This window comes from Lepisosteus platostomus, chromosome 26 (assembly GCF_059453375.1).
Source record: "Lepisosteus platostomus isolate fLepPlt1 chromosome 26, fLepPlt1.hap1, whole genome shotgun sequence".
Taxonomy (NCBI): domain Eukaryota; kingdom Metazoa; phylum Chordata; class Actinopteri; order Semionotiformes; family Lepisosteidae; genus Lepisosteus; species Lepisosteus platostomus.
The window spans coordinates 4,990,445-5,013,471 of NC_142636.1; the positions used below are offsets into that span (position 1 = coordinate 4,990,445).

General features: G+C 45.5%; 1 protein-coding gene across 1 annotated transcript; it reads left to right on the forward strand.

Moving 5' to 3' along the window:
• Positions 1 to 18,469: 18,469 nt before the first annotated feature.
• Positions 18,470 to 20,049, forward strand: LOC148639757 (fish-egg lectin-like). Its single transcript, XM_088620468.1, has 4 exons — positions 18,470 to 18,545; positions 18,916 to 19,161; positions 19,338 to 19,680; positions 19,772 to 20,049. Exons 1-4 carry the CDS (start codon positions 18,470 to 18,472, stop codon positions 19,911 to 19,913), a joined length of 807 nt encoding a protein of 268 aa, XP_088476594.1. The 3' UTR covers positions 19,914 to 20,049.
• Positions 20,050 to 23,027: the final 2,978 nt, after the last annotated feature.

A 23,027-nucleotide genomic window follows, 5' to 3' on the forward strand; every position in this document is an offset into this window, starting at 1 on the left:
GCGCTGTGGCCACGGCCCTGGAGGGGCCACTGGGGGTGGGCCTGTCAGACCTGGCGCAGCGTCAGGCAGCTGATCCTGACGTGGGGCCGGTGCTCCGCTGGAAGGCTGCAGGAGCGCGGCCTGTGCCGGAGGAGTTGCCCCGCACAGTCCCTCAAGGCCCTCTGCTCCCTGTGGAAGGCCTTTTGCCCCAGTTTTGAAATTGAGTATGTCTACAGACATGTCTGACGATGACACATTCACTGCTGTGGTGCACTTCAAAGGTATTTTGCCGGCGGATTTCACTGGTGAAGGAACCGAAAGTTTTTCACAGTGGGTTAGACGTTTTCAAGTGTGCTGTGAGACTTCAGTATGGATAAAACACAAATAGCCAAAATTCTTCCATCGAGATTGGCAGGTGCTGCATTTAGTTATTGGGACAGTCTCCCAGATACAGTGAAATGTGATTATGATAACACTTGCAAGCACATGTAATCCGTTTTTGGACAAAAACAGGAACTCAGGACATTTCAAACATATCTGAATGCACGGCCGCATCAGCCTAATGAACCTTTGGAGGTGACTACTCCACCGCCTGCTCTCTCCACGCCAGTGCATAGCTTGTCTAATACCAGCGCTGACAAGCTAGAAGCCCAGCTAGACAAACTTACACTTCAAGTGGACAGACTGCAGTCAGCTGTAACATCACTGACTCGCACCCCAGAGGTCCAGTCTTCATCTGCTGCGCGTAGGAGACCACAGTCCCCAGAGGGGCCCTGGGATAGCCACTGTAGTCCTTGCTGTGACTGTCGACATCAAACAGATTCTACTGCTCATCAGCTATACAGCAGAGGCAGATCTCCTTCATGCAGCTGCATCAGTCATAGCCGACCTTTTTGCAGCCCCAGTCCTGGTGCCAGGTCATACCAACAACACAAAGGGTGCCACCCCAGGACAACCCAGATGTGCTGGTACCTAGTGCTACCCCTGCGTTGCCTTCCATCATTTTCTCTGGTGTAAAGCAGTGCCACCATCCTGCCAGACATACAATTAATGAACAGTCCACTGCACAACACGTCCAACACCGTCCAGGGGAATCAGATCACAGTGCAGCTCAGGTAGCATCTCAAGTGGACAGTACCTCCTGCTCCCCTGATAACCACGAGCAGTCATCACGACTGCCAGGTCGCAGGCCTGTTAAGTTGCCAGCCCGTTTCAGGGATTATATTGTAAAAAAAAGTTAAACAAAAATGTACACAAAGTGTTTCAGTGGTTTCATATTGTTTAATGATCTTACATCTAATACTTGTTTGTTCTCGTATTTGTTACTTGTTATAAAGTTTAGTTATGTTTTTATTTACTTATAGGAATGTTACCTAGAAACGTAGACGTTTCTTTTTCCACGGTGGGTCTAATGTGAGACATATTTGGTTTAACATGTTCAGTGTTCAGTGTGTGGTAATTTGTTTGGTGTGAGTGAAGTTGTATTTAATCTCTGACCCAAGGAAAAGTGTGGTGTGGACGGTTGAGGAGAGAATGCAGGCTCTCATTGTGTCCGTTATTTTGATTCTTTGTCTTCTTCTGGCTTGGTCGGCTAGTTTTTTTTTGTTTTATCAACAAAGTTTGATAATCGGCCAGTGAAAGCTCTGTTGTCCTTTACATGAATGCCTGAAACATTTTACCGAACCCAGGATTTTACAGTACTGTCACACAGAAGGACATGATGGAAGGTTTAATACTCCACATTAGTACTTTTTTTTAATTTTATAATGTTAGCATGCCCAGAGGGGTTGGGCACCTAGTTGACCTTGGACCCCCAGAGGTTTTTCTTCTCCTTACTGAGGAGTTTTGGGTTCCTCTCCTCTGTTGTGTTTTGGCCTCTTCTCTTTCTATACTGTAACACGTAGTGCGAATTACGGGGGAGCTAGGGGGAGCTTAGCTCCCCTGAATAAGGCACAAGCTCCCCTGAAGAGACCATTTGTGAAATTTTGGGGGGTTTCTAAAATATGGAAACTGTCAATTAAAAGAAAATCCTATTTATACAGTACGTGTCACTTTTTCCGGTATAGACTACATTTGCACTTCTGTTTTGAGCGTGTTGCTGCCATAGAAATAGCTAAGCAATTGAATACTATTACCGATCAAGGCCTGGTGGCGCTGTTACAAAAGTAGGCAACGTTCCTTTTCACTTGACAAACAGAAAAGCTAACAAGTCACTCTTGGTTATGTCTTCTCAAAAAAAAAAAGGCGCACAGTAAATATGCAGAGAAATGTACCAAAGACATTCAGTTTTCTATATATATTTCTGAAAAACAACGATAATGACCAAGAGAAGACAGGGAACTTGACTCGCTAATTTTGGGTTCATAAAACAACCCAAACTGCACGATCTGACTGTTGCTGCTAGCGGCTGGGGACGTAGACAATATATTTATGGAAATCACAGAGCTGATGGATGGCACAGACGCGGAATCAATCTACAGTTGCCTGAGAAGGAGCCTTAGTAACGTGGGTTTGGATGATGAGTTCTTGAAGAAATATCTCATCAGCATAGCCACAGACGGGGCTGCAGTGCTCACTGGCAAATCCTCTGGACTGACTGCTAGACTAAAGCGTGACTTTCCTAAAGTGCAGTCCATACACTGTCTGGCACATCGCCATGAACTGGCAGTCCAAGACGCTCTCAAAGAAGTGGCTGGGTGTAACCATTTTGAATTCTTTATTGCAAAACTATATTCACTTTATCACCAATCGACTAAGAACGCTCGGTTGCTCGAGAAAGCAGCTGCAGATCTAATTGTGCAGATTTCGAAAATTGGCCAGATTTTGAATATTAGTGCCAAGCAGTTTTAATACCGTGAAAGCAGTATGGAAAGATTTCCCTGCATTAGCACACCATTTTAAAACAGCAAGGGAGGGAGGATGCATCACACAGTGCCACTGAGAGACAGAAACACAAGGGACTACACAAACACCTCACTAACTCCTCATCTGTTGCTGATTTGGCATCTATGAAAGATGCTCTCCGTGAGCTGCTGGGCCTCTCCCTGAAACTCCAAAACACAGACACATCTCTGGTGGACTCCAGTTGCCACATTCAGCAGACCTTCGATATCTTGACAGCCAGGAAAGACACCGGCAGTCGATCCGCAGTGAAGGCCGAGCAGCGCTCGTCGCTGGGCATGTTCAAAGATGTTGAAATCTCAGAGGGTACAGGAAAGATAAACCGGCTCCAGTTCTATCAGTCTGTGATCAGTAGCCTAACAAAGCGACTCTGAATCTGAATTAGTCCAGATGCTGAAACCGCTGGATAAGGGCTTCTGGCCACAGGATCGTGATGTCTTAATTCTTTACGGGGAAGGTGAAGTTGGTGCGCTTGCTAAAGCACTGGGCGAACCCGTCAGAGAGGCAGTGGAGGAATTCCGCGACTGGAAATTACAAGACAAAGCATCAGGACAGACGCTTGGAAAACTCCACAGCAGGCCGGACGTACCTCACCACCTCAGCCAATTGCGAGCTGGGGTTCTCTGCCCTGAGTGACACTAAGAGAAAACGAAGCCTCTCATCTCTTCTTTTTGTTGATCCGAATGGACCTCCTGTGGAGAGATTCGATCCCTGCCTCTTGTATCATCTTGGAGTAAAGCAGGCCACTGCTCGTCCACTTCATGGGCAACAGGACGGACACCACAGACAGCTGAGCCCAGACCTCTGTGGTCACTTCTATTGTAAGGTAAGAGTAACTCCTGTTAAACTATAACTATATAATCCAGTGCTCACTTTGTATGCGGTAGCTGACTGGCCTTTCACGCGTGATGCGTCCCCTCCAAAACCAGGGGTGAGCTCCAAGATATCATTCGCACCCTGCTGTAACGTCATGTGTTGTCACACAGCTTTGTTAAGTGCCTTGGGGCAACCTTGTCCTGAAAGGAGCTATATAAAAATAAATTAAATTGAATTGAATTAAAATCGAATATAGGACAGATTTTGTCCAAGTCATTTCTGTTTGAGGAGGTGTCAATTACTGAAAGTAACGATTCACACACTTCAGACACCACTTTCCTTATTGCAAGCACTCCAAGTAGCCTCCAAAAAACGCTCCAGTCACAAGGAATCACAGCCCTACCTGTGAACAGACTGTGAGTTTCTTTTAATGCTGAGGTCCAGTATGATGAGCTCTATTAACAATGTGATTTGTGCCACAGAAAGTAGTGTTTGTGCTGCTTTTGTTCCTCAGATGTATTGAACTGATGACTAAAGCTAGACTACAGCAATAGCTAGTCTGTATTTTACATTGTTTACATTTTTCTAATTTACCCGTATTTTTAGCTGTGGCTAAATATATTTTCCCAGAAACTAGATTACTCAAATTATTTCTAGCAAAAAAAAATATCTGGTTAATTATAACATTTTTCTGTTAGGAAGTATTATTTTTTCCAACATTTTTATAAACCTTATCTGGCGAATTCTGATCAGCTTGCCCAGCAGGATTGAGGTTTGACTGTAACTATAAATATCGTTTGCACCCTTTGTGTCATCAATGTGTCACTGTCAAGCTTAGTTTGGTTCTGTAATTCTGTTTTTATGCTTGCCTGCTTATCGACATTGATGTTCTGCAATGAACTGTCGAATTTAAAAGACAAGACTGTTGTGAAGACTTATTGTTCATGAGTCCAAATCACGTCCATATTAGCTCAACTCAACAGACAACACTGAGGACTGGATGGAAAAATTACACCATCATGAGAGCTCTCCGCTGCTGACAGTCTCATCACACTCTGCTGGTGAAGGTGAGCTGCAGGGATCAGTCGACTGTGTTCACGTGTGTGATCAGGCACAAATGGCAAATCTTTAATCAATCATTTAAATATTACATACATATGAACCGCACTGTAACTGAAATCACAAATTGGAAATGAACTCTGCCTCCTTCTGTTATCTTGACACAGGTAGATTTCAGCTTGACTGGATGAGCCACTTTCTGACACCCAGCCAACTGCTGTCTCAGACCCACATGAGTAACAACCCGGCGTTTTTCGGGAGGATGATTTCGGAAACACGGAGGAGATCAGCTCGAGTGTATTTTTGTTTAACACCAATACATTTGTGTGCAGTGAACTTCACTGGGTCAGTATTATTCTGATACTAAGATTTCCATTCATTTTCCAAATTAATTTCTCCTTTTCCAAACCTTGAAAATCAGTCATTTTTAAGAAAAGGATACAGCACCCGTGTCAGGGATTGTGCCCTGCCAAAGGATGTACAGCCATTGTGAATTTTCACAGGTTCCACAATGCAAGAGCAGCTATTCTTAAGACACCGTCTGCCGCCTGTACCCAACACCAGCGGCTGAGTCTAGCAGTCCTACCTGGAGCTCAGGGCCTCTGGGATCCTGCAGAGGCAGTGGCAGCACATCTTTCACAAGCACACGAGTCAGGTGCTCTGCACTGCAGGGAGCTCTGGGCTGCAGCTACAGTGGGACAAGAAACAACAGGACACTGTGAGTAGCTCTTCCTCAAGACTCATCATGATGTAGACAGATGGAACTATACAAAAAATACATACATCACATCATATATTTTGAATGTATTGTTTTAGACTTAGGAGTACTGCAGTTGATGCACCACATATTGATGTTAGGAAATGGCACTTATTGAAGTGGAGAAGACGGGGAGCTTTGTGAGACTTATGTTCTCTGACTTCTCCAGTGCCTTTAACACCATCCATCCACCTTTACTGAGAGACAAGCTAAGGGCGGCGCAGGTGGACACTCCCCTGGTGTCCTGGATTATAGACCATCTCACCTGCAGGCCACAGTATGTACGGCTACAGAGCTGTGTGTCCGAACAGATTGTTAGCAGTACTGGGGCTCCACAGGGGACTGTCCTTGCTCCATTCCTGTTCACCTTTTACACCTCTGACTTCAGATACAACTCTGAGGCATGTTATCTGCAGAAGGTTTCAGATGACTCTGCAATTGTGGGGTGTATTAGAGAGGGGAGGGAGAAGGAATATATGAGCTTGATTAACAACTTTGTGGAGTGGTGTCATCTTAACCATCTCCAGCTAAACACCAGCAAGACCAAAGAAATGGTCCTGGACTTTCGAAGGAATAAGTCTCTGCTGAACCCTGTTTCCATCCAGGGTGAGGACATAGAGGAGGTGCAGTCCTACAAGTACTTAGGGGTACAGCTGGATGATAAGCTGGAGTGGTCTGGTAACACTGACGCCCTGTACAAGAAAGGCCAGAGCCGACTCTCAGGTTCTTCGGTGTGTGTGGAACACTGCTACACGTTTTTTATGAATCAGTGGTGGCAGCGGCCATCTTCTATGCTGTTGTGTGCTGGGGTAGCAGCATCATGACAAGAGATGCAAATAGGCTCAATAAACTCATCAAGAAGGCTGGCTCTGTGTTGGGGCTGAGCCTTGACTCCCTGGAGCTGGTGGCTGAGAGGAGAATGCTGACCAAGTTTACAGCCATCATGAACAACGCCTCTCATCCGCTTCATGGGACTGTTACTGGGCAGCGGAGCACTTTTAGCAACAGACTGCTCCAGCTACGGTGTTCAAGGGAACATTTCCGCAGGTCTTTCCTCTTGGCGGCTATCAGGGTGTATAACGATGCTCTAGGCTGGGACTGTTAGCCCTTCATTTGCTCGTCTATGAACAGCATGTTGCTTCATTGTACTTTTTGGACACTCAATCTGTATATACCTATGCACATTTTGCACATATTTTATTGTTTTTACAGTGACTATGATCATATTTTGCACACAACTATGTATTTATTTTTATTTATTTACTTTATATTTATTTTGTATTATTGTACGGATTCTAATTTTTTTTCCATCCTAATATCGTTTTTTTTTTTTGCTTGTCTTCGGCTGCTGTAACACATCAATTTCCCTTCGGGATCAATAAAGTCTAATCTATCTATCTTATTGCATCAAACATAATGCCCATCTGCCTCAAGCACACTTAAAAATGTAATTGTGAAGAAATGGAAGCAGTGAAGGCAGTTTCATCAGGAAGCAGTACCTCAGTGTGGAACAGGTGCACAGGGCCTGCAGACAGACAGCTCGGCTCAGGGCATCACTGGGCTGCTTTTTAACAAACGCCTGTGAAGAGATGGGAGAGAAATGTAAACCCCACTTCCCTCCATCAAAAGACACCAGGACAGGGCCTGTGCTCATCTAGAGGCACAGCTGAGAGTCCCGAGACTGTGTGCAGCTGCAGCGAGGAAGAGAGCGAGGGCACCTCTCTCCCCTCTGATTTCTACTGACAGTAAGGACTGTCAGAGCATCCGTGTGGGAAAACAGCAGACAGGCGGCTGCGTCAGACACACCGACCATCATTGTCGCCAGGAGCTCGGCCTTGGCAGGGAAGCTGGGAGCTCCGGAGGGACTGGCGCTGCGCACTGCCTGTGCCATCATGCCCACACTGCGGCACAGGCTCAGTCTGACACTGGGCTCCTGCAGGGGGACACACAGCAGCTCACTCACTGCCAGCCCAGGCAGGCCTTGCAAGGAGTGAAAAACTCACTGGAATAAATCCTGACTGCACACACCTTACAGAATGTACCAGCAGGTTAGTCAAGTCTGCAGAAAGCAGTTGTGAGGTTCACACTATGAGGTCTTCTGCTCTTAATAGCAAATTTAAACATAAAAACATTAACTGTGATCTTTAAATTTCCTTTCTCTCTGGTGGTCAAATGACCAGTAAAACTAGTTTTAGTTCAAGTCCTGGGGTGATTGCTGTGTGGATTTTGCGTGTTCTCCCTGGGTTTCCTCCAGGTGCTCCAGTTTACTCCCACAGTGCAGCGACATACTGGTACAGTAGGTTAACTGGCCTGTGGTAACATTAGCCTGGTGTGAGTGTCTGTGTGCCCTGTGAAGGACTAGCATCCCGCCGGAGTGTACCCCACCTCGTGCTGTTGCTTGCTGGGATAGGCTCAGGCAGTACACGACCTGCACTGGATAAAGCAGTTAGAACACTGGCTTAACGTTTACTTTCCATTCATATGTTGTCCGTTTCTAGGATGACATATCTCTACAGTCAGTGACTTTCTGAAGAAGGTGGAAAATGCTTCTCTAGGGAAAAGTGCTTTGAAAATCTGGCCATCTGTCCTCATACTTGTAGATGCTCCCCGTCTGTCCATCAGTCGTGTAGAAAGGAATCTCTGAGATTACGGTTTTCATGGCTGTCGTCAACAGCAGTAGAAGCCCTGAGTCTGTGTGTGAGGAGTGGGAACAGGTGTATTCACAGACATTTACAACATGTCTCTGGCCCAAGCCGTAGTCCCCACCTGCTTCAAGACAACCACCATCATCCCAATACCAAAGAAAACTACAGTGACATGTCTTAATGACTACCGACTGGTGGCACTAACACCTGTCGTCATGAAGTGCTTCGAGAGGCTGGTCATGAAGCACATTAAGGACAACATTCCAAACACACTGGACCCGTACCAATTTGCCTACTGGCCCAACAGATCCACAGATGACGCAATCTCCATTGCCATACACACTGCCCTATCTCATCTGCATAAAAAGGACTACATATGCAATAGTACTATTCATCGACTTCAGCTCAGCTTTTAACACAATCATCCCAGAGAAACTAGTCAAGAAACTCAGTGCACTGGGTCTCAACATCACCCTCTGCAACTGGATTCGGGACTTTCTGACAGGCAGACCTCAGGCTGTCAGGCTTGGAAACCACACCTCCGGCACACTAACTCTGAACACTGGGGTCCCCCAGGGGTGTGTGCTTAGTCCATTACTCTACTCCCTCTACACCCACAACTGTAAAGCCAAACACAACACCACCCCATCATCAAGTTTGCCGATGACACCACAGTTGTAGGTCTGATCACAGACAATGATGAGAGAGCCTACAGGGAGGAGGTCAATCTCCTTACAACGTGGTGTGAAGACAACAACCTCACCCTCAATGTCAGCAAAACCAAAGAACTGATCGTTGATTTCAGGAAACTGCAAAACGGATATGCCCCTATCCACATCAACGGGACTTAAGTGGAAAGGGTCAGTAACTTTAAATTCCTTGGCGTCCATATCACCGAGGACCTCACATGGTCTCTCAACGCCACCTGTCTGATCAAGAAAGCGCAACAGCGCCTGTACTTCCTATGACGGTTGAAGAAGACTATCTCCCCAGATCCTCACTAACTTTTACAGATGCACTACAGAAAGCACACTGACAGGCTGCATCACTGTGGTATGGCAACTGCAGTATTGCTGACCGCAAAGCCCTACAGCGGGTGGTGAAAACTGCCCAGTCCATCACTGGGGTTGCCCTCCCATCTATACAGGACATTTATGACAGACGGTGCTTGTGGAAAGCTCTAAGCATCATCAAAGACCCCACACATCTCAGCTACAGACTGTATGACCCTCTGCCATCTGGAAAACGCTACCGGAGCATTCAGACCCGGACTACCAGACTCAGAGACAGTTTTTCCCCCTGCACTATCAAACTACTAAACTCCCAGCCTCTCTCACTCTCACCTCACTTCTCACCTATGATCTGAACCTCACAGTGCCTTCTTTCTAACCAGAAACTCAAAAACACACTGAAATCTACCTCTACCTTACAGTACATGTCAAAAAGCTCACTCCCCATAATTTCTATCCTTTTATTTTTTTCTGTTGATGCATGTTTTTGCACATCTGATGTTGTTTTTGCACATTACCTGTCACCTTTTTGTTGTTTTGCACACTGCCTGTTGTTGTTTTGCACACTGCCTGTTGTCTCTGTCTTTCTTTTATTACACAATTGTTTTGTTGTTTTGTTTGTACTACGTATTGTCTGAGAGCAAGCTAAATAGCATTTCGTTATACCATATAGCTGTATATGAGTATAATGATAATAAACTTGAACTTGAGATCACCTCACCTCTCTCTCAAAAGGATTCTCAAGCCCTGCTTCTTTCACACTGTCCTGAAGCACTTGTTTCGCAGTCTCCTGCTGAGAGAGGTGCTGGGCAGCCGCACCGACACACTGGTACAGGAAGGCCTGTGACACCGGAGAAGAGGACAGTGAGCACTGAGCTCAGGAGGCTGCTCTGTACAGCTGCACTAAGAGGACATGATAGCTGTGGATAGGGATGCTCCGATCAAAATCGGCCGATTTTCACTCCAAATGACTCGATCGGTGGTTTGTAGATTAACCAATCTCAAACCAATTTTGCGATGACTACATTTCCTACATTACCTGAACATACAGTAGCTACATTTTCTCCCTGGTCTGGCAGTTTTTCCACACTGCTCCCTCGGCTCAATCAAACACTACTCACAGCTCACATCAACACAACAGCACACACGTATGAACCTAGCCTGAACAGACACACACCTTACAACATCTAATACACAGCACATTACATGACACACCTGCTATGTCACTACGTCACAACACTAGGTGAGGAATAAGACTTTTAGAGAGTAAAAGTCCCAGCTTCTCATGTAGCTCAGCCTTCTGTCAGACTCACCTTCTCCTCAGAGGTGGAGCTGAGAGGGCAGAGCACTACAGCCTACAGGCCACACCTCATCCGCCACTGCGCTCAGTGTGTTAGAGAGGAGCTGCAGACACACAGGGGAGGCAATCAGGTCCACAGCAGAATGAGCAGACACACCCACACACCACACTGGGCAGCTGAAATTACTGCACAGCTATGAGGACTGACAACGATTCTCTCACACTACAGCATTACAGGACCACCTCAACAAGAGAAGAGAGATTATTCTCTTGAATCCACAGCAACCTAGGAGAGGAAACACAAGACAGCTGTCACTGCATTTGAATGACATGACATTACCTAACAGAGGAAGAAGATCACTTTCCCTGTGCCCCCTCCCTCTCACTGTGTGTGTTATCAATCCCCTCTCTCACTACATACCACAATCAGCCCATCCTGCCACTGCTTCAGGGGAATCTTTCCCTCTGGAAATTCTGAAACACAACACACAAAAAACTCAGCACTTGGATAGGGGCTGCAGCAGCTCAGAGCTTAAGGGGAAATTGCTGTAACTGAACATAAAAAACACAGATGAGTGACATTATGGACATCCTGGTGTTGATCCCCCATCTGATGTGCTGTATCCTGTACAGTTCTGCACAATGGGATGTAGATCTGCTCAGGCACCTTATGGTACTCAGGTGCAATAAGGACAAAACCTGTGCTCTGCAGTAGATATGACACTGATTCTAATGCAACACTGAAAGATTCCAAATCTGATTAATCCTCTAAATGCACTTAAAACTCCCAGAGAGAAATCATATAATTCTGCTACAGACTTCTACACTTATCGTGGTGTACGCTCAACAGGAAGTCCAAGGTTTTATTTCATGTTCATTCAGGAACATTACTGACAAAGAACCGTAAACTGCAGCTGCATACCTGGGTGGTGTCGTCTGCAAGGGCACAGTTCTTTACTATGTATTCCAGAGCTAAGACTGTGCCCCCCAGCCCCAGGTAGCCCTTCTGCCCCATTGCAATCAGGACCTGCGACTCCAGATACTTCACCTGAGGACAGGAATCACATCACATCGTCACAGAGGACCAGTCTGCACACACCGAGACACACAAACACCCTCACACCTTCCACACACCTCAGGAGTACTTCACACATTCCCAGGCGCAGCAGAATACAGAGCACAGACACATGGCAGCACAGTGAGGCCAGATCACTGCAGCTCTGACTGTACCTGATTGATGGGGTTGTGAAGGGATGCCACAAAGCTCATGAGGACATACTCCTTCAGGGTCTCCTTGACATAGACTGAAAAAACACACAACCCTGTGAGTGCAGCCCTGGTCCAAGCAGCTTGACCAGATGCAGCAGATGAAGAGGACGAAGTAGAGACTAGGAATCGGGTGTGTGATTGTACACAAATGGCAAATCTTTAATTAATCATTTAAATATTAAATACTCTGCCTCTTTCTGTAATCTTGACACAGGTAGATTTCAGCTTGACTGGCTGAGCCACTTTCTGCCACCCAGCCAACTGCTGTCTCAGACCAACATGAGTAACATCCCGGCGTTTTTTGGGAGGATAATTTCGGAAACACAGAGGAGATCAGCTCGAGTGTATTTTTGTTTAACATAAATATATTTGTGTGTAGTGAACTTCACTGGGTCAGCATTATTTTGATACTAGGATTTCCATATGTTTTCCAAATTAATGTCTCCTTTTCCAAACCTTGGAAATGAGTCATTTTTAAGAAAAGGGTACAGCACATGTGTCTGGGATTGTGCTCTGCAAAAGAATGTACAGTCATTGTGAATTTTCACGGGTTCCACAATGCAAGAGCAGGTATTCTTAAGACACCGTCTGCCGCCTGTACCCAACACTAGCGGCTGTGTCTAGCAGTCCTACCTGGAGCTCAGGGCCCCTGGGATCCTGCAGAGGCAGTAACAGCACATCCTCCACAAGCACACGAGTCAGGTGCTCTGCACTGCAAGGAGCTCTGGGCTGCAGCTACAGTGGGACAAGAAACAACAAGACACTGTTAGCAGCTCTTCCTCAAGACTCATCATGATGTAAACAGAGATGGAACTCTGACAAAAACTCAGTGTTACTTCCTGCCAGTACATCAAAAATGAGTATAGAAAGTATAGAAAAATGAGTATAAGTTACATATGGCAATAAAGTTCAAGTTCAAGTTGAGTTGTATTTGTTTCTCCTGGGACCACTGTTATGATCCTATTTGAAATCTTCTTGCCACATCTCTAATGATGTTGACACTTTATAAACTTTATTATATTGGACATGATTATGCTGAATCAAATGTATTGTTAATTGTTTTTTTTTTCAGTTTTATTGTAAAACAAGCACCATCATTAAAATAAATGGTACTGTATGCAGTTTATGACCCCATGTGAAATCAATAGCTGTGATTTTAAATCAGGTATAGAATCAGGTCATTATGAGAAGGCTGTGGAGAAGACTAACTACACATTCAACACAAAATGAATCCCCTGAGCTGTCAACCTCTGAGAGAATCCAGAAGGAGCCAGAGTGCTTTCTGATATGTACAGCAGCTCAGAAAGGTTCCATTCACTGCAGGGCGGCTCAGTTGTTTTTCACTTCATCTAGAAAGCTGATTTGAAGTCTTATGTCTCCAATCATATCAAAGCAGGTCTTTCGTGGGCAGCTCACACTGGAACAGGTGTTCCACCACCACAAGCTTGAAGGTCTTTGCCTGAACCCCTGCAGCACTGAACCGAAACTCACAAGTGAGTTAATGGAGATCCAAGACAGACTGTGAATCCCATGACTGGCACAGTCCTGTATGAGCTCCAGACTGCACCCCACGTGCTCATCTCTTTTCAATCTGGACTGACCTTCTACCTTAAACAGGGCAACAAGCAGCTACAACAACGCATCTAAGAAGATGGCACTGTGTTAATGGCAGCCTGTTTCTTTCAGTTAGTTAACGGTAGTGTGTTAGTGTTTTTTCTTCATACCCTTGCCAGCAACTAGATTTGCGATCACAACATGATGGATGCTAGGAAAGCTGAGATACTTTTTCTTGTTTTTTCTGATACTCGGACCACTGTTTCTATTGGGTTGCAATGGCGATAGCTACAGAGGCATTGTCTACACGCAGGACCAGCTGATCGCGCTAACGCGTCCGGCTCTACTCACTGGAGAGAAGCCATCAGTTCCAGAGTAGCTGAGGAGGAGAAGCCGAGGCTGTAGGGCTGGTGTGACGCGAAAGGCAAAGAGAAGGAGATTTAAACCCTATCTTCCTTCGATCATCATGGGAAATGTGAGGTCCTTAGTGAACAAGATGGAAGAACTGGGAGCATTGGTGAGGAGCCAGAGGGAGTATAGAGATCATGTGTTTCACCGAGAAGTGGCTGCTGGAACTTATTCCGGACTCGAATGTTACCATCGGCGGCTTTCAGCCGGTGCGGGCGGACAGAAACACCGAGAGCGATAAGAGGAAAGGAGGGGGCTTGCTCTGCTTGTCAACAACAGATGGTGTAATCCTGGACATATTCATGTTAAGGAGCGCTTCTGTAATCCGGACATTGAACTGGTTGCCATAGGACTGCGTCCATACTATCTGCCGCTGGAGTTTACATGCGCCATCTTTGTTGTTGTTTACATTCCACCCACGGCGAACGCAGAGGCAACGTGTGACGTCATACACACAGTCACAGCCAGGCTACAAACAAAGCACCCTAGTGCTTTTATAGCTATTTCAGGGGACTTAAACCACGTCTCTATTGCCTACTTTCCACCAGTTTGTTAAGTTTGTTAAGTGCCCGACCAGAGAAAACAAAACACTGGACTTATTTTATGCCAACGCTAAGGATGCATATAGTTCCACAGCCCTTCCCCCCCTTGGCAGATCAGATCACAACCTTGTCTTGCTTGCACCACTATACACGCCTATTGTCCAGCCCCAACCTGCGGGCATTAGGACTGTGAGGAGATGGTCTTAGGAGGCTATGGAGGATCTACGTGGTGGTCTGGAGGCTACCAACTGGGATGTGCTCTACAAACCACATGGGGACAACATAAACAACATGGTGGACTGTGTCACTGACTACATTAACTTCTGCGTACACAACACCATCCCCACCAAAGACATACACTGCTTTTCCAATAACAAACCCTGGATCACCAGCAACCTGAAGGCTCTTCTGAATAACAAGAAGAGAGCCTTTAGGAGGGGGGATAAGGAAGAGGTCAAGTGTGTACAGAGGGAACTAAAGCAGAAGTTTAGAGAGAACAAGGACGCCTACAGGAGGAAGGTAGATTGTGCAATTGTGGTGTAGGCATCCTCTCATGAGGCACCAATAAATGTAGGGGTTTTGTGCATTTACTGGGACAATTATTAATTGTAGCATTAAGTCACAAAATGAGTCTTTGATGGCTATTAGAAGACTGACCCAGAGGGATACTCAGCAACGCACACACGGATACTAATACACGACAATACATTTATTAATACATAAAATGTACATAAAAACATGACAGATCTTATTGTGAAGGTTAGCAGAATACAAAAGGTATATATTCAGTCATGAAGAGTTACAAACCAAGAGGGACATACGTTCAGTATATCATTCATTTAGACCGTTTCGTAAATGAACTTGGATTACAACTTCTACACTAGATACTCAAAAGCAAGTACATCACTCATAGGAATTAAATTGATATGATCTCAGGTTGAGGTAACAATTGAATTCTCGAGCTGTAATGCAGAATGTTGAATACTCATCCAATCTGTGTGGATTCAGATCTCCCGCGGACACAAACAGCGGCAGGCTTGTTGCTGTGTCCAATCGGCGTTCTCTGGCCCAGTGCCAGGCAGTGCTGGTTCAGCGAGAGAGAAGTGGGAGAGATTTCTGCTGCGGTGCGCTGCTGATGCTCTCTGAAGACCGGCTACTTAGTGTTGGCTGAAACTAGCAGAGTTAGTGCACAGGAAAAAAGTGACTGTGGGTCCAAGCAGGTCACACTCTTTAGACAGGAAGAAGACCAGTTCGTTCCTGATGTAGCGCAAGTCCTGAATCCACAGATTCAGCTGTCCACACTTCCGACAGTAGTTCACTTGTTGATCAGGTGAGCTTTCGCGGTGGGTTCACGAGGCTTGCTGCTGGGCTAACCTCGGGTGGATCCTTTGGTTACGCACTGGCAACCTCCGTTCTCGACTATTAGAACAAAGTGAAGTTCTGACTCTCGGACACACTGGCTGTTACATGGTGGTCCAAGCTGAGTCTGAGGATGTCCAGGAGGAGCTGAGTCTGAGAATGTCCGGGAGGCGCCCCAAGGAAGCCCTGTGCTGCCTGTTTTACCTGGAGGAACTACGGTCGTTCATTGGTTGAAAGTTCTGTGGGCATTCGAGACCCACGTGGGCTAAACCTGCCCTACCAGTTCCTGATTGGCTGAGGATGGGTAACAATGCACTCTGACCTTAGGGTTGTAAACAACTTTGAATAAGACTCTCCCAGACAGTAAGGCGCAAGAGATGACCTTTTATTAGGGTTGCTGGAGAATCTCAGCTTTGGGAGTTGTTCCTTATCAGGACACTCTATCGGCTAGAAAAACACCTTAAATGTGAACCAACTGGAATGGCCTCTCTGTATCCAGCACCACTGAGATGAAGGAGAGAGGGACTGGCAAGGGAGCAGCAAACTTAATTCCTGTATTTTAAGAAGCCTTGCCGCTAAGGTCATCAGCTTTGTGGAGTGGTGTGGGGAGAACCACCTGCAATTGAATGTAACAAAGATGAAGGAACTGGTGGTAAATTTCAGGAGGAAAAGCGTCAAACATACTCCTATCTATTTCCATGGGAGTGGCGTGGAGATGGTGGACTCGTACAAGTACCTGGGAGTGCACATTGACGATGGAATGGTCTAAGAACATCGAGGCCATCTACAAGAAGGGTCAGAGCCGACTTTACTTCTTGAGGAGGCTCAGGTCCTTCAATGTATGTAGTAAGATGCTACATATGTTCTATCAGTTGGTGGTGGTGAGCGCCATTTTCTACGCAGTGGTATGCTGGGACCCTGGGATTAGAGCAGTGGATTCTAACAGACTGAACAAGCTCATCAGGAGAGCAAGCTCTGTCATTGGGTCTGGCCTGGACCCCCTGGAGGTAGTGGCCAAGAGGAGAATGGTGTCCAAACTAGAGGCCATCATGGACAACGTCTCCCATCCCCTCTATGACATGCTTGTGAGATTGAAGAGCACGTTCTGCAATAGACTGATCGAACCACGGTGTGACAGGGAGCGCTACAGGAGGTCATTCTTGCCTTCTGCCATAAGACTGTACAACGCATCCACTGTGTCTCTGGGCAGAGGCAACATTGACAGGGACCTGTTTCTGGACTGAACAGTAAACTGATACAGCTGTTCTTTTTCTTTTTCCCATTTAAAACCTTTTTTGGGCAATATATGCCAGGGACCTGTGCAATACATTTATATTCATATTTATATTGTGCAATACGACTTTTTTGTGTACTGTTCTGTTCTTTGTGTGTTCTGGACTGTGAGTAACTCTTCGTAGTGCACTTCTCACTGTACTGATTGTACTGTATGTATTGTATTATTATTATTGTACTGTATCATTCGTTACACTGTTGCTGTGTTGTCTGTGTTAAGCTGCTGTTGCACTGCAATTTCTTTCATGGGATCAATTAAGTATCAATCTATCTAGTTCCTTTGAATGTCCACACTTTCTCCAACTGCAATTTTGTAATCATTGACATATCTTTTTACATACATGTAAACTACTTTGAAAAGCCAGGATACCTTTCTAAATTGGCAGCAAACTGGTCCCTGTCTTGGAATTTTATCAAAGACGAGCCAGGAGAGGTGTTCTCATTCACTCAGTAATACATTTATTCATATTGCGCAATAGGGAAAAACAGCAACCACCAGTCTGTGCAGCAAGTGAGAGCTGATTTTCAAAGTAAAATAGGAAAAGGTCCCTTATTTTATACACTTAGCTGATGCAACACCTCAACTTTTTTACTTCATTATGGCAGGTTAGTAAAACAAAGACAGGCGAGACAGTAATTTTCCAGTCCTTATAGGTCTTAGGCTTAGGACAGAGAAGACAGCTACGTGCAGTTACTCATCGCCTTTTTGCTGGGACAGAGATCAACATATTCTTAGAACATCCCATGGCCTTGACTCGCTGGGTACAATCACACTTTGTTCTAAGAATCCAGCTGCTTTTACAACACAGCTCTGCCCGTGAACTGACATATTTAGGATAAAACACTTTTTTTCAGTAACTATCCATTACATCCCATAGAGAAAATCCACATGGAAATTCAGCTGGACATCAACCCCAGGAACTGTAAGGCTACAGTCCTTAATCCACACCATTGTGCTGTCCAAATGGTCACTCGTGAATTAAGTGCTTTAAGAGCTACACTATCATTAATTCCCCATTCTGAATGCAGGAACTTGTGCTTTCATAGATTTTAATTATCACTAATCCTCTCCCATATGACATTAACTGAGAAAACAAGACTGGACTTGGAATATTTCAGTCTAGGGCCCAGATATTTTCCTCTAAGTGCTCAGAAACATTTAATCTTTAATCTGGGAGATCAAATCTGAAATGAAAAAAAATATCTCATGACAAAGAGCAACAGTAACCAAACATTCAGCTTTGCAATGAAACTATTTGTCTCGTTATCTAATTTAGACCACCCCTGACCTGCACTACTGGAGGATGTCACTGCTGGTATTAGTACTAATCCAGCTCATGACTATCTGAAGCACTGGGCTTCAATTTCAGTTTTTGTCGCCATGATTCCTAAACCCTGAGGATAAGGTCTATGGAAAGAATATAATTAATGATGTCTTCTGTAATTGATACTTGAGTGATTCAATCAGCAGCTCGTTATGGTTCACAATTTAACACCTGGGTAGACAGGTGTGTGTAGGAGCTGAAGCCCAGCAGCCTTGAGTATATAAAGGCCACTGTGGGGGGTTTATACCATACATGAGGTTTTTGTGCTCACTCATCAACATGGAAGGTAGAGGCTGTGTGTTGTGTTTGCTTGTAGGATTCTTTCTAGGTAAGGTTTGGGTTTCTTACTTTGACTAAAAGGAGCAGCACAAAGATAGATGGGAGGATTAACTGCATGCTGCTAGTATTTAAGGATTTCAGAATGGGTATTTGATCTTGAGTATAGATGTTGCCTGAGTGTTAAGTCCATGACATGGATGTTTGTGTGCTCTTGAAATTCTGCAAACCTTTGATTCTCTGTGTATGGAGCTCTGTTCACTTGTGGTTGTTGCTGATTCATTAACACCCTATTGGCTTGTTTCTTCTGTCCTCATATATTGACTTAGTCCCTCGGTGTCGGATGCTCATGCTCCTATGTTGCCCTCATCCCAGGCTGCTTCCACGTGCTCATTGACCCAGTGGTGTCCTCTCCTTCCCAGTGTCTGTGGCTGAAGCCCTGCAGTGTCGGGCAGTGCCTGGCAGTCTGAAGCAGATAGATGCTGGTGCTGGAAGGGTGTGTGGAGTCGACAATGCAGACAACCTGGTCAGCTACCAGGGCAACAGCTGGGTCTCTCTGGCCATGAAGGGGAAACATGTGAGTGTGGGGCCAGCAGGGCTCTGGAGTGTGAGTGTCGCCAGCCTTGTGTTCAAGTGGCTTCGGGGAAGGTGGATCCAAGTACAGCCAGGTGAGGCTGCAGCTGATCTATATGGGTTAGAAATGATAGCTTTCAAGTTTATCCATGGTTAGTGGCTGCTTTCAGCCAGAACATCTTTCATTCCTCAAGTGTTCATGACCAATACTGAGGAATGAGCACTGCACTGCCCCCTGCTGAGAACAGCTGTTTCTTGCTCTCCTCTGCAGGCTCCCTCATCCAGATTGATGCTGGTGGAGACAAGTTCGTGGTTGGTGTCAATGCTGCCAATTCCATCTTCTGCCTGAACAGCGGGCCTGTGCTGCAGTATGCTGGCCAGGGCAACATCCCCTGGATTCCTGTTGTGGGCTCCCTCAAGTACTATTCCTGTGGGCCTTTTGGCTGCTGGGGAGTGAACAGGCTGGACCGGATCTTTGTCAAGCTGGATGTGAGTGGGGATTCCTGCAAAGGCTCTGACAGGTGGTACCCCATTCAGGGCTCCCTGTCCCTGGTGGAGGTGGGCTCAGATGGCAGTGTGTATGGGGTGAACAGGAATGGAGTGGTCTTCAAGAGGTGAGCTGGTGGTGGGGGGAGTTAATGCACATGGTTGCATGAATGACTGTCCTAATTCTAGGCTGCTCTAACCCTGTGCCTTTTCCTGCAGGCTTGGTGTTGATGCCTGTAACCCCTTTGGCAGGAGCTGGTGGGCTCTAAGGGCAGCTGGTGTGGCCAGGCATGTGTCCTATGACCGAGGAATCCTCTGGGTTGTGTGCAAAGATGGCCGAGTCCAGAGGTGCCAGGTCTGAGCAGCCTGTGTGGTCTGGTCCTGAGTGGAAAGTGACAGACATGACTGGGCTGCATGAAGGATTCTGAGTGGAATGAGGCACTAATGCCCGTCTTGGGTTTTCTCTGTGCTGCAATAAAAATGCCTGAAAAACCCTGTTCTTCTGTGGTGTCTAATTCTGTAGCTTCAAATTGGTTAATGAACTTAAAACCAGTCTTTCTGATTTAATGAGGAAAACTACCTGGGATGTCACATTAAGCATTAATATCCAGACCTGTAAGCCCTCTAATCACATGGCCCTTTGCCTGTAGCCTGCTGGAAGAGGTGTTAGTGGGGCCAGCGGGGGGCGCTCACCCTGCGGTCCATGTGGGTCCTAATGCCCCAGTATAGTGACGGGGACACTATACTGTAAACAGGCGCCGTCCTTCGGATGAGACGTAAAACCGAGGTCCTGACTCTCTGTGGTCATTAAAAATCCCAGGGTGCTTCTCGAAAAGAGTAGGGGTGTAACCCCGGTGTCCTGGCCAAATTTCCAATTGGCCCTTACTAATCATGGCCTCCTAATAATCCCCCTCTATGAATTGGCTACATTACTCTGCTCTCCTCCCCACTGATAGCTGATGTGTGGTGAGCGTTCTGGCGCACTATGGCTGCCGTCGCATCATCCAGGTGGATGCTGCACATTGGTGGTGGTGGAGGAGAGTCCCCATTACCTGTAAAGCGCTTTGAGTGGAGTGTCCAGAAAAGCGCTATATAAGTGTAAGCAATTATTATTATTATTATTGTAGTAAGCTAATGAAACATATCTAGTCTCTTTCCACAGTGGCTTAGTCCCAGTTTTGGGCATGAATGGATTAGCTAAAATACCCCCATGTTTCACAAATATAGACTTGACTGTGGCTTTGAACTGCATATAGAACTAATGGTGGCTTACAATGAGCTGAACAGCTGTACAAGTCACTAAAAGGAAATATCTTTGGTAAATAATACAATATTTATTTTTTAATAAATATTTTGCTTTCTTGTTCCATGTTAACAGACAACAATATGTGAAAATGTTACTGCAGCAGAAAAAAAAATGCAGATCAGGGGGAATTTCAAGCTTTTCAAGAACAATGGACAGCACTTTGTGAAGGGTGGCAAATCTCTGTGTCCTTTGTGAGAACACTCTTACTGAAAGAGTGCAATGTTAAAAGCTTTTGCATGTGTAAAGTATAGACAGTGCCTCTGTATGTTGACTTTCTCTTTTGCAATACTTTAAATTGGATTATTATATGGTATTCTAGCCTATAAAATAACTTGACCTACAGTATATATATCCAACGCTGTATGTACAAGACTCTTGTAAAACACATTGTGCAAAAGAATTAATTGATATTGATACTCTCCATGGTTACACAAACAAAAGGTGGTGTCAGAGGTTATATCAGTGTGAATGGAAAGAGCCTCTCTGGAGTATGTATCAGTAAGACACTGAGTTCAAGCAGCAGCCAGGTAAGACTACAGCAGATGTGTATCATTCAGCAGCTGAGCATAAAGCATGTTAGATGAGTGACACCTGCAGGAAAAGGAAACCTGTTTGCAAGAGGGAGTTCTTTTCCTTCCTACAAAAAGGCGCCCTGGAAGACATACTATTCTATACAGTTGTTGAACACATTCCATTCTGAAGCACATGTGAGCTGTGTATTGGGCCGAGCGCAGTTTAGTTTCTGCCATAAACCCTCAGATGGAGGTGGATAGAAATGCCCAAGTTACAACACCCAGCTCTACTTGGGAGCCTCGTTGACTAACTCCTGAGTAACAGGGCTCTATACAGCTGATGTTTGGAAAAAAATGCTCCTTTGCTACTTGTTATGATCCCCGCTTCCCTGTTGCGTAGACCACGCTGAATTAGGCAACCTACCGGATCACTAATTCACCACCACACCACCATCTCATTATACACTGAAGCACAGTCTTCCCTGACCTCCTCGCTCGGAGTCCATGTGAGCTTTATTATTGCTTTTCGATTGTTCTCGTTTACACCTCTTCGGCTTGGAACTGCTTGTCTCTGTTGGACCTGCGGTCTCTGGATTGCAGAAAGTACACTCCTCGGTTTCGGACTCCTGGCATTCTGCTTTGAACGACGGCTCCTGGATCCCGGCTTTGATTTAGGATTTCTTGCTTCCCCTTTTGATGTAGTTTTTTTTTAATTGCTGAAAAGATCGGTTGCAGGATTCTTTTTCAGCTCCCGCATTTATATTTTGTAATCTAAAATATATTGTAGGGCCCTCGCCCGGTGGTGAGGAGGAAGCACACCCAGGCACTCAGGGTACCGCGAAGCAGGCTGGGAGTTGTAGCCGGGGGGAGTCTGAGGGTCAGCACAATGACCAGCAGCTGACCCTGCTGATGTAAATAGTGTTATAGTAGTTTTAGTGTCCCGTGTAGCTTTATAAGTCTATAGCCTGTAGTTAACGAGTTACCACCCTAAACTGTGTATGTTTTCCGTCGGTCTCCTCATGTGTGCATATATTTTGCGTGGTTTCGATAGCAGAATAAAGCAGTCGCTTTCTCTTCAGTCAAACTTCCTCCTACTGTAAATACTGTAAAAAGTCGCCGTCCTTTGGATGAGACGTAAAGTGAGATCCTGACACTCTGTGGTCATTAAAAATCCCAGGGCATTTCTTGAAAAGAGTAGAGGTGTTATCCCAGTGTCCTGACCAAATTTCCCCCTGGCCCTTACCAATCATGGTCTTCTAATAATTCCCATCTCTGAACTGGCTTCATCACTCTGCTCTCCTCCCCACTGAGACCTGGTATGTGAGGAGTGTACTGGTGCATCATCCAGGTGGGGCTAAACACTGGTGGTTGTGGAGGGGATCCCCATTACTTGTAAAGCACTTTGAGTGAAGTGTCCAGAAATATATTTATTTATTTATAAGTGTAAGCAATTATTAATTATTATTATTATAGACTAGGATTTGAATACTGAGATTGACTCGGCATCCTGAATATAGGGTAAGAGACTGTTCCATAAGATAGGGGTCCTGTAACCAAAGGCTTTACAGCCAACTGTTATTTTATTAATTCATAGAATATGAAGATGACCTGCATTCTGTGAACTAAGCAGGCGACTTGGGTGGTATACATTAATAAG

Excerpts from the sequence above, each read along its gene's own strand:
- LOC148639757 (XM_088620468.1), top strand. The coding sequence starts at position 18,470 with ATGAGGTTTTTGTGCTCACTCATCAACATGGAAGGTAGAGGCTGTGTG. Across the intron at positions 18,546-18,915 it reads GCTTGTAGGATTCTTTCTAG|TGTCTGTGGCTGAAGCCCTG; the intron begins GTAAGGTTTGGG and ends TCTCCTTCCCAG. Across the intron at positions 19,681-19,771 it reads AATGGAGTGGTCTTCAAGAG|GCTTGGTGTTGATGCCTGTA; the intron begins GTGAGCTGGTGG and ends CTTTTCCTGCAG.